Source organism: Watersipora subatra, chromosome 1 (assembly GCF_963576615.1).
Source record: "Watersipora subatra chromosome 1, tzWatSuba1.1, whole genome shotgun sequence".
Classification (NCBI taxonomy): Eukaryota; Metazoa; Bryozoa; class Gymnolaemata; order Cheilostomatida; family Watersiporidae; genus Watersipora; species Watersipora subatra.
In genome coordinates this window covers 59,808,621-59,822,362 of record NC_088708.1, presented here as the reverse complement: position 1 = coordinate 59,822,362, position 13,742 = coordinate 59,808,621, and the positions used below count along the sequence as shown (strand labels likewise).

Genomic DNA, 13,742 nt, shown 5'->3' with positions numbered 1-13,742 from the left:
CTAGTTTTTGCAGCTACTATATGAACTTCAAATGATCACAGGCATACACAGAAACAAAACTTTGGTCAATAAAATAAATGTAATAGTGTTTCTTATACAAATAAAGTTAGTTACCGCATATTCTGTAATAGGATTAGTAGGGTCTGTCCATATTGGAGGAATCCAAGTCAGTCTGACTGAGATACTGTCTCGAGCTTGTACAGACAGTCCCGTAGGAGCACCAAGAACTAAGATAGAGTATCATATATGAGCAGTAAAAAGAATGATTCTCATATACCTGTATAAACAACTTTAACAATGACATAAATAATGGCTCATTACTAGTGTGTTGTTAACTTCATCAAAGTTTTGACAGCCATATAAGGTGGTTTATAATGGTCGCAGCTGCTACAAAAGACAGATCCTGTAAGAGTTCACTAGAAGTTAAGTTATACAGCTGAGAAAGTTATTATTTTAATAATTCTATATTGTGTAAAAACATACTTTTAAAAACCCGATGTATACCATAGCCCCGGGTCATGACGTCCCTGTTTTACCATTTTTTCGCCTTACGATGTGGTTTCGGACAGACTGATGGATGGAAATGGCTCTTATTATAGTAAAGATTGTATTCTTAGCAATGAATAATTTGAAATTGGTAAATATTACATGGAGCAATGAGGGTACCTCATATAAACTAACCTATCTTTATCTGCCAGTTGGGAGATGAAGTAAAATCAACCACCTCCTCAGTAACTGGCTTTAGTCCAACATAGAATGTGTAGTTGCCTATGTGGAGTGGTCTGTTCATGTATCCGCCATATGCAATATTGTCTCCAACTGTGAACTTATAAGATAGACTACTAACAGGAAGCTCAGCTGTGATGTATGAGTCATCACTGGTCTCTATGTCAGTGCTGGTAAGTTTACTCCTGTTGCTAGAGGACATCTGAACAGCTATCAGTATACTCTCATATCCTGATAGTGAGGAGGGGAAAGTAACTGTTGGTAAGGTTAGAGTCACCGACCTGTCACTAACTGTTGGCGATTTCAATAACATCCACGAAACGCCTGAAAAATTCACGCAAGACTGAGCAAATCAGAATGATGGATAAACCTTTAGTTACTCAACAAATGCCAGTCTTATATTTCACAACTTGAGACTTACTGTCTGGTTTAGTCCAGAAGATGGTAGGACTAGACTGTTCTCCATACCCTTGTAATGTGTTTGCTTTGACATAGCATCTGTACTGTACTTGAGGGAACAGTGAACTAAGGGCTATTGAGGATTTCTTTGTTATTTCACTTGTTTCATAACCTATTCCAGCCCCTTGATAGTATGTGTTATTAATGACCTGACATGATATCTACAATAGAGTGTGAGCATGTAAGGTACCAGACATATTGTAGGTACAGTGCACCCTCGAGATACGATTACCCTGATATACGATTTTTTCACCTTACGAAGTCAAACATTGTGATATCTTCACCTCGCTATACGAATTTTATTTCACCATACGAATTTGAGAAAAGTTTCGCCCGAGTTAAAATTTGGCCGTCGGTGTGCTTACTCATAACACACGTCGAAATAAAGAAGACACCGAAATATAGTTTGCCGAAAACATTCTTAGAACGTTTAGAAGAGACACGATGATCGACTTCTCTCATGTCCGCGTAGAAAATTTCGTGTAAAATACACAAGCGAGAGCAAATATTCATTTGTAGCGTTATTATAGCTTTTACTATAAACTTTTAAGTCAGCATACATATATAACTACAACTATCTACATTTAATTTGTTATCTATGGAATCTGAGACCGATACAAACATTACAAAACGAAGGAAAAATGATTTCTATGTCAACAAAGTTGGATGTCGTAACTAAGAAGAAGGGACCCGTATTATTAACATTGTCAAGGAATATGATCGCAACCAATCAGCATTTGCAATTATTTTTAAAACAAGAACTCCATTAAAGCAAGCACAAGAAAGAGCTTCTGACTGAAGATTTGAATGAGCTAGGTCATGCATGCGATCAGCATTTAAAAGGAGCAACCATTTAGTAAAGGCGAGGATGTAGGAGATACAGAAAATCCCACATTCGCAGAAATATTTCAAGTGTTCAATTTACTGATGTGGACTGGTACATTAAAACAATGCATGTATAATATATATTATTTATCTCTTGTGTGGTATGTTTTTCATATTTTACTCATTTTGTTTCCTTTTGATTTTATGTTATATTTTCTTGTTTAACCATGTCTTTGCATGTGGGCTTGTTATCTTCTACGTGAATACAATTCATCGTATGTATGTAACTCATATAACTAGCTACTCAAGATAGTTGACGCATCCACATTACTTTCTGAAACTTGCTAAAGCCCTGTCCCCCAACAGGGTATAAATACGTACAAACTTTGTATGTATGGTTACATTGATTCTTGTGCACATTTAATACAAGACAAACTATTGTACCACATTCTCTAGATCCTTTTACAAGCGCTAGCTAGCAATTTTCTGCATTGCACCATCAATTTTTTCGTAGAAAAATTGGACAGGAATGGACAACTTCTTTTAGCCTGCTAAAAAATTCCAATTCATTACGTTTTAAATTTATTTACAAGTGTACAGCACCATAATTAGCATTGATACATTTTTGCCTCCTCTCTGCTTTACCCGCTACATGTACCAGCTAAAGCCACATTACTTCAAAGGTATGTACGTCCAGTATAGAAAACATAATTTTCTTTTTCTTTTCGGTAGCCATTAAATGGTCAAGTGTGCGAGAGGCCGCTTTCTATAACTGCATCGCTCGGCCTTATTGATTTAGGTTGAAAAAGGTTTCAACCAGATAGGCTAAAGTTTATAGTGAAAGTGAAGTTAGGAACTGCTGAAGGATAAAATTTCGTGATAAAAAGTTGAAATTCAGTAAAATAGTTCAAAATACATACTAAAACTTAGTTTTAAGTGTAGGCATAGCAAGCTAAACTTGAAGTGAATTCAAAGATTATGTTATGCGTACCTTTTGAAGGCAAGAACTCCTTACCGTACGTACAACATTTGGTACACACATTATAATTTTGCGTTTCATTGCAGATCATAACCATTAAAATACACTAAATACGATACAGTTACTGTAGGTAACTATAATTACTAAAGTTAACATACTATTTTGTTGCTAATTGTCAATATGCACACAATTTTATAAAAAAAATTGGCGATTTTCACCAGGGGGTGTTTGCATAGTATAATTACAATGGTCTCTATACCCCGATATACGAATTTTTCACCATAAGATGCCAACCCTGGAACGAATTAACATCGTATCTCGAGGGTGCACTGTATATTAATTATGGATATGCATCAAAAGCAGAGCTAGACAAGTATAACAAGAAACATTATTGGTATCCAAAGTGAGTAAAATATAGCTGTAAGGTGTTAACATAGATTATACATTAATAACTAAATTTAGCCTGTTTAAACAACAATAAGCAGAACCAGTAATCTTCCAGCCCAAAGATCAGCTAAGTGTGAATAAAATAAACTTAGAACACTGCATTCCAAGCAATTTTAAATAGAGCATAACAAATTGATAAATTAAACCTTATTGACTCACCTATTTAGTTTCAATTCATTAATAACAAATATTATCACAAACATGATAAAGTATACTTCAAGCATTTCAGCAAAACATGGTTGGTTCACTCTTTATCACTTTTCATTGGTTATCTTTATCAACTTTACAAATCATTTGGTACAATTGCTCAATAAGATACATATAGTTAATGTTTATCTAACTATAATATATATGATTAACTATAATATACATATACATAGATAATTAATCCATATCTATACAGACGGTTCCCAACCTACGAACGAGTTACGTTCCGAACGACTGTTCGTAAGGTGAATCTGTTCGTAAGTTGCTTCAGTGCTATATTTTGTATTATAATTTATGTTTAAGGCCTATATCAGTATATTGAAGGTTTGAAGGCCTTAAGTATGTTTAAGGCTTGTATAAGTAACCTGTATCGGTTTGTACTGAAAATTTTTTTAATAAAATGGAGACAATACTTTGGTGGACGCCGAGTCATGACACTGCGTTTCTTATTTATTGTATGTCTGGTCCTTTTTATTATATCGTTGTTTCACTCGTTATGCTATTATTTTATCTGATATACCGTCATAACACTATCACTTATCGTCACTTATATTGCTGTCATACCAATGCGCTAGCGGTTCTATTTATTCACCTTGTTAGCCGGTGTTCTTACCGTTTGCCGTTAGCCGGAACGGTTGATAATATTGTATATAAAGGAGCGCGCTCAATTAGTTGAGCAGAGCAGATAGCCGTACGCTCCTCGGCTAGTGAAATTTCCTTCGCTAATTAAAAGCTGAATGAAACTACACGCACTCTCTTCTCTTTATTTATTAGTCTAGATCGTGCCAAGTAAAGGCCGGCAAATCCCTTTACAATACAATACAATACGTACACCAAAAATAAAAAAGTTCTTTGCGCACTGGAGATACGTTCACGCACCTATGCACTGCAACGAACTGGGCAGAGAAAGGTGGATGCTGGGTGGTGCTTCTGAGTAGTGCCTACGCGCAGACCTGTTCGTATTTACCGTTGTTCGTAACTCGAATGTTCGTAAATAGGGAACCATCTGTATATATATTTCTCAAAGTACGTCTGTTTTCTGTTTTCAGTATGTCCAGCTATAGCTATTAAAATTTTGGATTTAAAATTCCACATTATGCTGGACTTGAACTCACGAAGATCGCAGATTGACAATTCAACGTTTTAACCACGAGACCATGGAAGCTCATACAATTGCTCACTATTTATACATAACGTATACATCGTTTTCCGTTTTCACACCAAAATGACGTATTAATTACAACTCTATGAACTCTTGTAGCTCTATGAAAGGCGATGCTTTTTTGTCCTCACCGTATTGGGGCTAATTTGTTTTCGGCAAAAAAATATCAACAATAGATTTTGTCGAAATTAAAATTTGGCGATTAAATTCTATCAACTCTATGAAACACAACGCTTTTTTGCGTTTTTGTGAACTTCTATTTTCGGGTTTTCATAAGGTTCAATCGCTAAATCGCAGTGAAGGTTAATACTTTTCACGCGGACAATTGTATTATCTCGAGTAAGAAGGCCTCTAGATTCTCTCACCGTTTGGTCAGACAAAGACACTAAAATATCTCATTTTTACATATCGTCGTACCAGTATCGTCGTACTCAGAGTTTTGATGGCTAACTGCTGGTGGAACAGCAACTTTTTTATACACACACTTCTATGCAAGAATTTTTATTATTAATTCAACATATTCAGAATTTTTATTTTGTTGTATCAGTTCGTATTAACTGTATCATTACCAAATCATCTCTTATTGTAATCGTAGCAAAACAGACTCAATTTAGCTATTACTTGCTAATTTAGCTATTACTTGATTATTATTTCACTTTACATCTAAACCCTCTTATAGTCATTTTTTTTTATTTTACCTGCACGAAACATTTTCCTCATGATATGAAGTTTAAAAGTTACAGTTGTTTGTCAAAGTTTGAAAACCTTTACAGCTGTTTTCATTTTCTCTCTTAATTTAATTTCAAATACACAGAACACTTTTCTCATGATATGTAGTTTGAAAGTTAGAATGACAAATGTTGTTATATGTTAAATACAAATCAATTTTCTGTCAAAAGACTTTTTTTATTATAAATGTTGTTATACCGGTATGTTAAATACAAATCAACTTTCTATGCTAAGAATTTTTATCATCGTCGTATTCAAAGTTTTGATGGATGGCTTCTGGTGGAACAGTAACATTTTTTATACACACACACTTCTATGCAAGAATTGTTATTATCAATTCAACATATTCAGGATTTTTATTTTGTTTTTTTCAGTTTGTATTAATTGTATCATTACCGAATCATATTTTATTGTAATCGCAGCAAAACTGCCTTAATTTAGTTATTACTTGCTAATTATTTCACATTTACATCTAAACCCTTTTATAGTTGTTTTATTTTTTTTAATTTATTTGACCTGCACGAAACATTTTCCTTACGTAATGAAATTTGATAGTTACAGTTGTTTGACAAAGTTTGAAAACCTTTATAGTTGTTTTTATTTTTTCTCTTAATTTATTTCAACTACACAAAACATTTTTTTCATGATATGTAGTTTAAAAGTTACAATGGCAAATGTTGTTATGTTAAACCATAACTGCCACGAACAACTTTTATCATATTTACTAGGTAAATCAGACATGCTGATTCCGATTTTGTAATCAAAATAAAGATTAGGCCACTAACTTTCAGAGTAATGAAGAACTTTTAATAGCGTTTTAATATCGGTCTCGAAAACAACACGATCGGCATAACAAGCTCCGCCCATAAATACTTGACGTAACCTAGCTTTTTAGGAACAGAAGTTACGTAGGGATGTTTAGACCGATTTAGGATAATAGAGATGGGTGTTTTAAAATCCATTAATATCTAAATTCAGCCTTAAAAATAATATCAGTCTTTTCTGAAAGGTAGATAAGCTATTTAGCATTGCATATTTAAAAAGCGCAATAACAACGCTAGCTTGTGATAAAACCGCGCTTTTTGAGCTCATTTTTCTCGGCGTCCAGCCCATTTAAACGTCATGTAACATGCTGCGAGCAATTTTAAATAGTTTATATCCCTTTCATAAAAAACTGAAACTATTTTACAGGCTGGATTTAGATAATAATGAGTTTTAAGACACCCATCTCTATTATTCTAAATCGGACTAAACATTCCCAACTTCCGTTTCTGAAAAAGCTAGGTTTCGTCACATATTTATGGGCGGAGCTTGTAATGCCGATTGTGTTGTTTTTGAAACGGATATTGAAACGCTTCAAAAAAGCCTAAATGACTTTGAAGGTTAGTGGACTAATCTTTATTTTGAGTACAAAATCGGAATCAGCGTGTCTGATTTACCTAGAAAATACGATAAAAGTTGTTCGTGACAGTTATGGTTTAAATACAAATAAATTTTCTGTCGAAATACTTTTTGATTATCCGGGCAACGCCAGGTTGTACAACTAGTATATATATCTTATATATATATATATTTCTCAAAGTATGTCCGTATGTCTGTCTGCATTCCAGCTATAGCTATTATTAGAATAACTGTAGCTGGACAACAATGCTGACGCAACGTCATGGAGTACCGTCATTAGAAGCCTAGCAGCTTACTGGAACAATCCATTGGCAATGTACCAGGCTAATAGCTTGAAAGTTATAGTTTTTTGACAAAGTTTTACAACCTTTACAGTTGTTTTGATTATTCTCTCAATTTATTTCAACTACACAAAACACTTCTTTCATGGTATGTAGTTTGAAAGTAAGAATGGGAAATGTTGTTATATGTTAAATACAAATCAATTTTCTGTCCAGACTTTTTTATTACCCGGGTAGCACAGCTAGTATGTATATATATATATATATATCTCAAAGCTTGTCGTCTGTCTGTCGGTCCTTCGGTATGTCCAGCTATAGCTATTAAAATTTTGGATTTCAAATTTCGCATTCTGCTTGACTTGAACATACGAAGATTGCGATCGCAGGTTTTCAATCCAACTCTCTAACCACGAGACTACGAAAGCTCTTACAATTCATCGCTCTTGTTAAATAACCTATACACCCTTTTCTTGATTGCACGCGCTAAATGACGTATTAGTTGAAACTCTATGAACTCTTCTAGCTCTATGAAACGCGATGCTTTTTCGTGAACTTCTTTTTTCGGCTTTTCGTAAAGTTTAATTGCTAAATCGCAGTCAAAGCCAATTCTTTTCACCCGGACAATTGTATTACCTCGAGTAGAAATAGCCTCTACATTCTCTCTCCGTTCGGTCAGACAAAGACAGCACGATACCTCGTTTTTACATTTGTATCAACATACTCAGGATTTTTATTTGGTTTTCTCAATTCGTATTAATTGAATCATTACCAAATCAGCTTTTATTATAATTGTAGCAAAATAGACTTAATTTCGCTATTACTAGCTAATTATTTCACATTTACATTTAAACACTTTTATATTTGTTTTATTTTGTTTCTTAATTTATTTCAGCTGCACAAAACATTTTCTTCATGATATGAAATTGAAAGTTACAGTTGTTTGACAAAGTTTGAAAACCTTTACAGTTGTTTTATTTTTTCTCTTAATTTATATCAACTGCACCAAACATTTTTCTCATGATATGAAGTTGGAAAGTTAGAATGGTAACTGTTGTTATATATTAAATAAAAATAAATTTTCTGTGCACAGACTTTTCTTACCCGGGCAATGGCGAGCATTCATCTAGTTAATAGCCAATTCATCAATATTGAAAACATGACATGGTTTTGTTATTATTTTTACTATTCAATATAGCAAGAGGTTAATAAGGATATGCAAACAATCTTTTGTATAAAAAATAATGAATTATAAGATATCAAATTTATAAAATATAGTTGAAAACAAAATTATATAAACAATAATTAACAACAAACTTTTACAAACTTAAATAATTAGCCTTGATATGCAAATATGCAAAACGATTGTTTGTCAATGTTCTTTCTGCGAACAGAAATAACACTTTTACGATAAACTATATGTAAAAGATTATTGGTATTCATATTCTTTATTCTATATCTCAATTCCAATAGATATTTGTAAATTAATTACCAAGTAACCTGTGATTGGGTAATAGACATCTGTTTGCGTAGGAAGAGTCCATGTCAATTGCACAGATGTACTTGTCCTGTTGTCCAAAGACAGTCCCGTAGGGGCAGCAGGAACTATTGTAGAATAACAAGAACAGGTGGATGGTAAATCTCTGACGAAGCAGTTTCTATATCTTGTTGACAATGTCAAATACAATTATTAATAAGTATAGATATCATAGAGCTACTTCTTACAGTGAGGTTATAATAGGTTTTAAGGGTACATCAAATGTCATAGCCAAAGTACATGTAAACACTATAACACTAAAACAATTATTAAAATGATTTTATTAAAGACTCTCCAAATTTATGTTATGCCCAAATATTGATATCATGTTTAAGAAAATATGATAGATGAGCTTTAAAAATTCAATAAGTTGTCTCTGCCCTCAATTGATTGAATCTTGGTTTGTAGGTGCTTCATGTCCTATAACTCAATATTTTTGCAATTATTTTCCAATAGTTCCAACATAAGAAGATAGGACTGAATGATATTTGTAGAAACGATACAACTTGGACTGTGTCCACAATCCAACTAAATTGAAAAATGCCAGACTTCCATGCTTGTAAAGAACAAACGCGCTGGTTCAAGATGTTTCAAAGTAGTAAACAGTAATGGATTGCACAGCTGTAAATGTTCCAGAAATATTAACCACAAATTATGATAATAAAAATAATGGCAATAATAATCATTATTATAATTCTCCATTCCTTTTCCATCTACAAACTAGAGGAAGAAGGAAACATATTTAAAGCAGATAGACATGACATTGTGTAGACTATGCGGAGAGAAGAAAGAAACTTTATTCCATATTTCAAGTCAATGCAGTAACCCAACTAACAACAACAGTACTGGGATGTTCTGTAAAGTCACCCATAAAATGACATTCCAAGAAAACATTTTCATGTTCTTCAAACTTTATCAGGTGATCACCATTGCATTATGTTGCAACGATGAGGCAGGAATATTTTGCAGAATGTTGTGCAAAAATATTATCGTAATGTTCTATACAATGTTACAGGAATAGACTTTGCTAGTGTTGTCATAACATTGTTAGAGAACATTCTTATTGAATGTCTCAGCATTATTCCATGAAGGTTACTTCGGAATGTTTGAGCATAAATGTGCATTCTATTGACAAGTAATATAACTGTAATGTTATGGTGCAACATCATTTTTACCTTCAAATGAATGTCTAGGCAAAGTTACAGGAAAGTTACTTTGGAATGTTGGAGTGTAAACATCCATATAACATTGACTTACAATGTAAAGGGAACATTGAGGCGCGACATAATTTTCACCTTTAACTGCATGTCACAGTAATGTTACAGGAAAGTTATTTTTCATAGTGGAGAATCCGTTACTTGTTTGAGAATTTCTTTGAGAATCCATGTCATTGTTATATGGATGAAAACATCCGTGCTTAATAAATACAGTGACAACAACTCGTTAAGAATTAGTTTAACTTTAGTTCTACTACTTTTGCTAGAAACATATCATTTTTTGGAAGTTGTTGCCCTTTAATAATGAAAAATTACTTTAAATTAGATGAAATAAAACAAATTAAAAGTTTTATTTATTTTCTATAGCAATAATGGAAACAGGCAAAATAATGTAGACAAGTTGTGTGAATTTCAAATGATTTATATTAAAAAAATAAAAGGGCATTACAAATTTCAATTTTCGCACTTCATTGCAAATAACGCAAAAATTACTCGGTTCTAGTAGTGTGCTTTTGCTATAAATCCCAATAGATTCTTATAGCTATGGTGTTTTAATGGAGTTCTATCTTAGTATTTTTGTTGTTACATCATGCTACCATTTGTGCATTTACTAACAGTACAGCTTGAAGAAGAAATGCTATGGAAAGGTTATGCTCGGCACGTTATAGTAATGTTGTACTTAATTCACTAGAGGAGAATTCTGTGAAACGTAATCAGAATGTTTAAGTGTCCACATTTACATCCCATTTACATCCCACTGATGTTCTGCACATCATGTTCCTGGAATGTTAACTAATATCTTTAAAGCAACATCATAGAAGGAATGTTTGTGGAATATTATGTAACATTCTTCCACTATTGTGGGAATGCTGTACGAAACCATTTGCTAAACGCTCCAATAATGGATTTCCCACAACATTGCTGGGACCTTAAAAAAGTACATTGTAACTACAAATTATCTTGTGACAACGATGCAATGAAACGTTTCTGGAATTTTTTGGATTATCCCTGAAATGTTCTAGGAATATAAAGTTGTTAGTTGGGGAGATAGTGGCAACAGTGTACAAGAAAAGATGCAATGGAGTAACGAGAATAGTGCATTGAAATCTATTCATATGGTGTGGGTACAAAACATTTAAGAAGTGGTACGACCACCAAAAGCAGTCTTAGAGAATGGGAAATCAAAATTATTATGTGATATGAGCATTCAAACAGATCATGTGGCAAAAGCTAGAGCAGATTTAATATTGAAGGATAAGGAGCTAGACCACTCATGGCTGATCAAGGTGGCTGTATCAGGAGATGAGCGAGTAAAAGACAACGAACAGGAAAAGGTGGAGAAGTATCAAGATTTGGCAAGAGAGTTGAGGAAGATCCAGAAGACAGCCGAGCTGATTGTCCCTATAGTGGTTGGGGCATTAGGTGCAGTCAAAAATCTGGAAATACAGCTGATCAAACCTAATGTTGACAAGAAGGAAATTTCAAAAGTGCAATTTGCTGCATTACTGGGATCGGCTAGAACACTTAGGAAAGTTTTAGATCTCCCAAGTTAGTTGTTCTGACCCGAGTTCCAAAGATACCAACAACAGCTTAAAACCATGCTGAGCTAACTAATAATAATAATACTAATAATAAGACATAGACTGAGCCTGAGTTCTTCAGGAAACGAAGGCAAGCTGATGCAATAACAAGACACTCACTCACAATTGAAGGTTACTATGACACCAAGTCAAGGTAGATTATGTAGTAAGGGAAGGTGGGGCACATTGCAACAAAAAATGCATTTTCGGGTATAACGTTTTTTCCTAAAATATTGGAATATAATGTAGATAATCATAAAGGATGCAGAAATATGTTTTTCATGTGTGCGAAATGCCAATTCTGCTGGTTGGATACTTTGGAAAATATCACAAAAGTACTAATTGCATAATTGGTCTGTCAGCATGCCTCTGTAGGGGGTATGCTGAAATACCCTATGGGGCATGTAATATTCTTCTAGTAATATTGTACCAGTTTACGTGTTATCAAGATTCAACTGTATTCTCTGCTCTCTAGCATAAAACTGAATAATATGGTCATAGCTGTAGGGTTAAACGCAAGCATAGTCAAGGCTAATGTGAGTATAATAGCTCTATAAACATAAATGTGGGAAAGTCAGTGTTTATACAAACATTGTGTAGTATGATATTGCTATGGGAAAATAACATCATCAATGTCAACATACAACATCCCTTTTCATCTTTAATTGAATTCAGTGCACCAATATTGAATATGCATATACCTCTGAGTGTTACACAAGCTAGGATACAGCCAATGGCTACCACAGGCACCAAGGAGAAGGCACCAAGCAATGCCAGCCCCACAGCACAACCTCAAGCCAAATCGAAACCCAAAACTCAATGACGCAATGCTCAAGCTACCAAAAAACACCCAGCTTGATGCACAGTTCACCCAGCATTCCAAAACTACCTCATACTGAGACTGCTTATATGTAGATATTTGCTCAATGATAACAACTTGTATTACTATGAAGGGCTAATACAACAGACTAATACGAATACCCAGATTTTCTCTTCTTTTTTTATTTTTCACTTTTTACTTCTACACCACACCACTATCCCTACAAGAATAATATGACTAGCACTACTTTCTATTCCAACTCAACTAAATTCACACAAAAGGACTTGACTGGCTAATCAATGACTAATAGGATTTCCATACAGCACAGGCATATTCCGCACCCTAAGTGGCCTGATTGGCGTATCAAACTTAGCGCTCTGACCTTCTTCTGGTGCTGCTGGGTTGCTACTTTTATCTGGAATACTACCTGCATTATCAGCAGTACCTACGCCACTCGAAGCTAAACTCGAATCAACTGAAGAACCATTGTTAGAAACACCTAGACTACCCCGCTGAACAAATCGTTTAACTTCAGAAACATTTTGAAATGCTTGAAGCATTTGAAACATCCTTAGTTTTCATAGTAAATTTTAGTTTTAGAATTGTGTTGTCTTGAATTTATTTTCAGCCAAACAATTCAAATTTCTACTAATTATCTGAGCAAGAAAACTTGAAAAGAGTTTGCTATGAATTTCAAAACACTGTGTACAACAATCACGACAAACAAACTTCCACAGTAAAACAAAACATATATATAGTAACTAAAAGCAGGTGCAAAAGCATATAAAAAGAGAACTCTACACTAAAAACATAAAAGATAATTAGTGGAGCATGAAATATTTGAAAAAAAATTAAGAAGAAAGTAAACTTTTAGTAATTGCGCAATTACTAAAAGTTTACTTTCTTCTTAATATTTTTTTTCAAATATATATATATATATATATATATTAACTAAAAGCAAGTGCAAAAGCATATAAAAAGAGAACTCTACACTAAAAACCTAAAAGATTATTAGAGGAGTATGAAATATTTGAAAAATTATTGCGAAAAAAGTAAACTTTTAGTATTTGCGTTACAAATTTGTTTCGTGCGAAGCACTCCTCAGACGCAATTGTACTAAAATGAAAAGCTTTACCGAATGTGCCAAAATATCAGAAATGGGCTCGCTGTGTTAATCATGTAATTTAGTGCTAAGTGTAACCGAGAAGATAACTCCTAGCATGTCTGCAATTAGAAGTCAATTCATTTCTTTTATTTAATGTGCCTAAGTGTGGTTTGCATATTATGAAGTATTTTTCAAGTAAACATAATTTGCATCGTTTTGTCTTGTTTGTATATGGTTGTGCTTGAGCTAATATTTTCCATGTTATGTTGT

The 13,742-nt window shown here is 33.6% G+C and overlaps 1 protein-coding gene across 1 annotated transcript in view; it reads right to left on the bottom strand.

The window, feature by feature from the left end:
- LOC137389739 (receptor-type tyrosine-protein phosphatase delta-like) overlaps positions 1–13,742 on the bottom strand; it is an 86,740-nt gene that overhangs the window by 57,637 nt on the left and 15,361 nt on the right. The window contains exons 4-7 of the mRNA XM_068075828.1: positions 8,706–8,818; positions 1,148–1,346; positions 682–1,050; positions 115–227 (exon numbers count right to left, since the gene is read on the bottom strand). Of these exons, the coding sequence (XP_067931929.1) occupies positions 115–227; positions 682–1,050; positions 1,148–1,346; positions 8,706–8,818 (794 nt within the window). The remainder of the gene's footprint in view (positions 1–114; positions 228–681; positions 1,051–1,147; positions 1,347–8,705; positions 8,819–13,742) is intronic.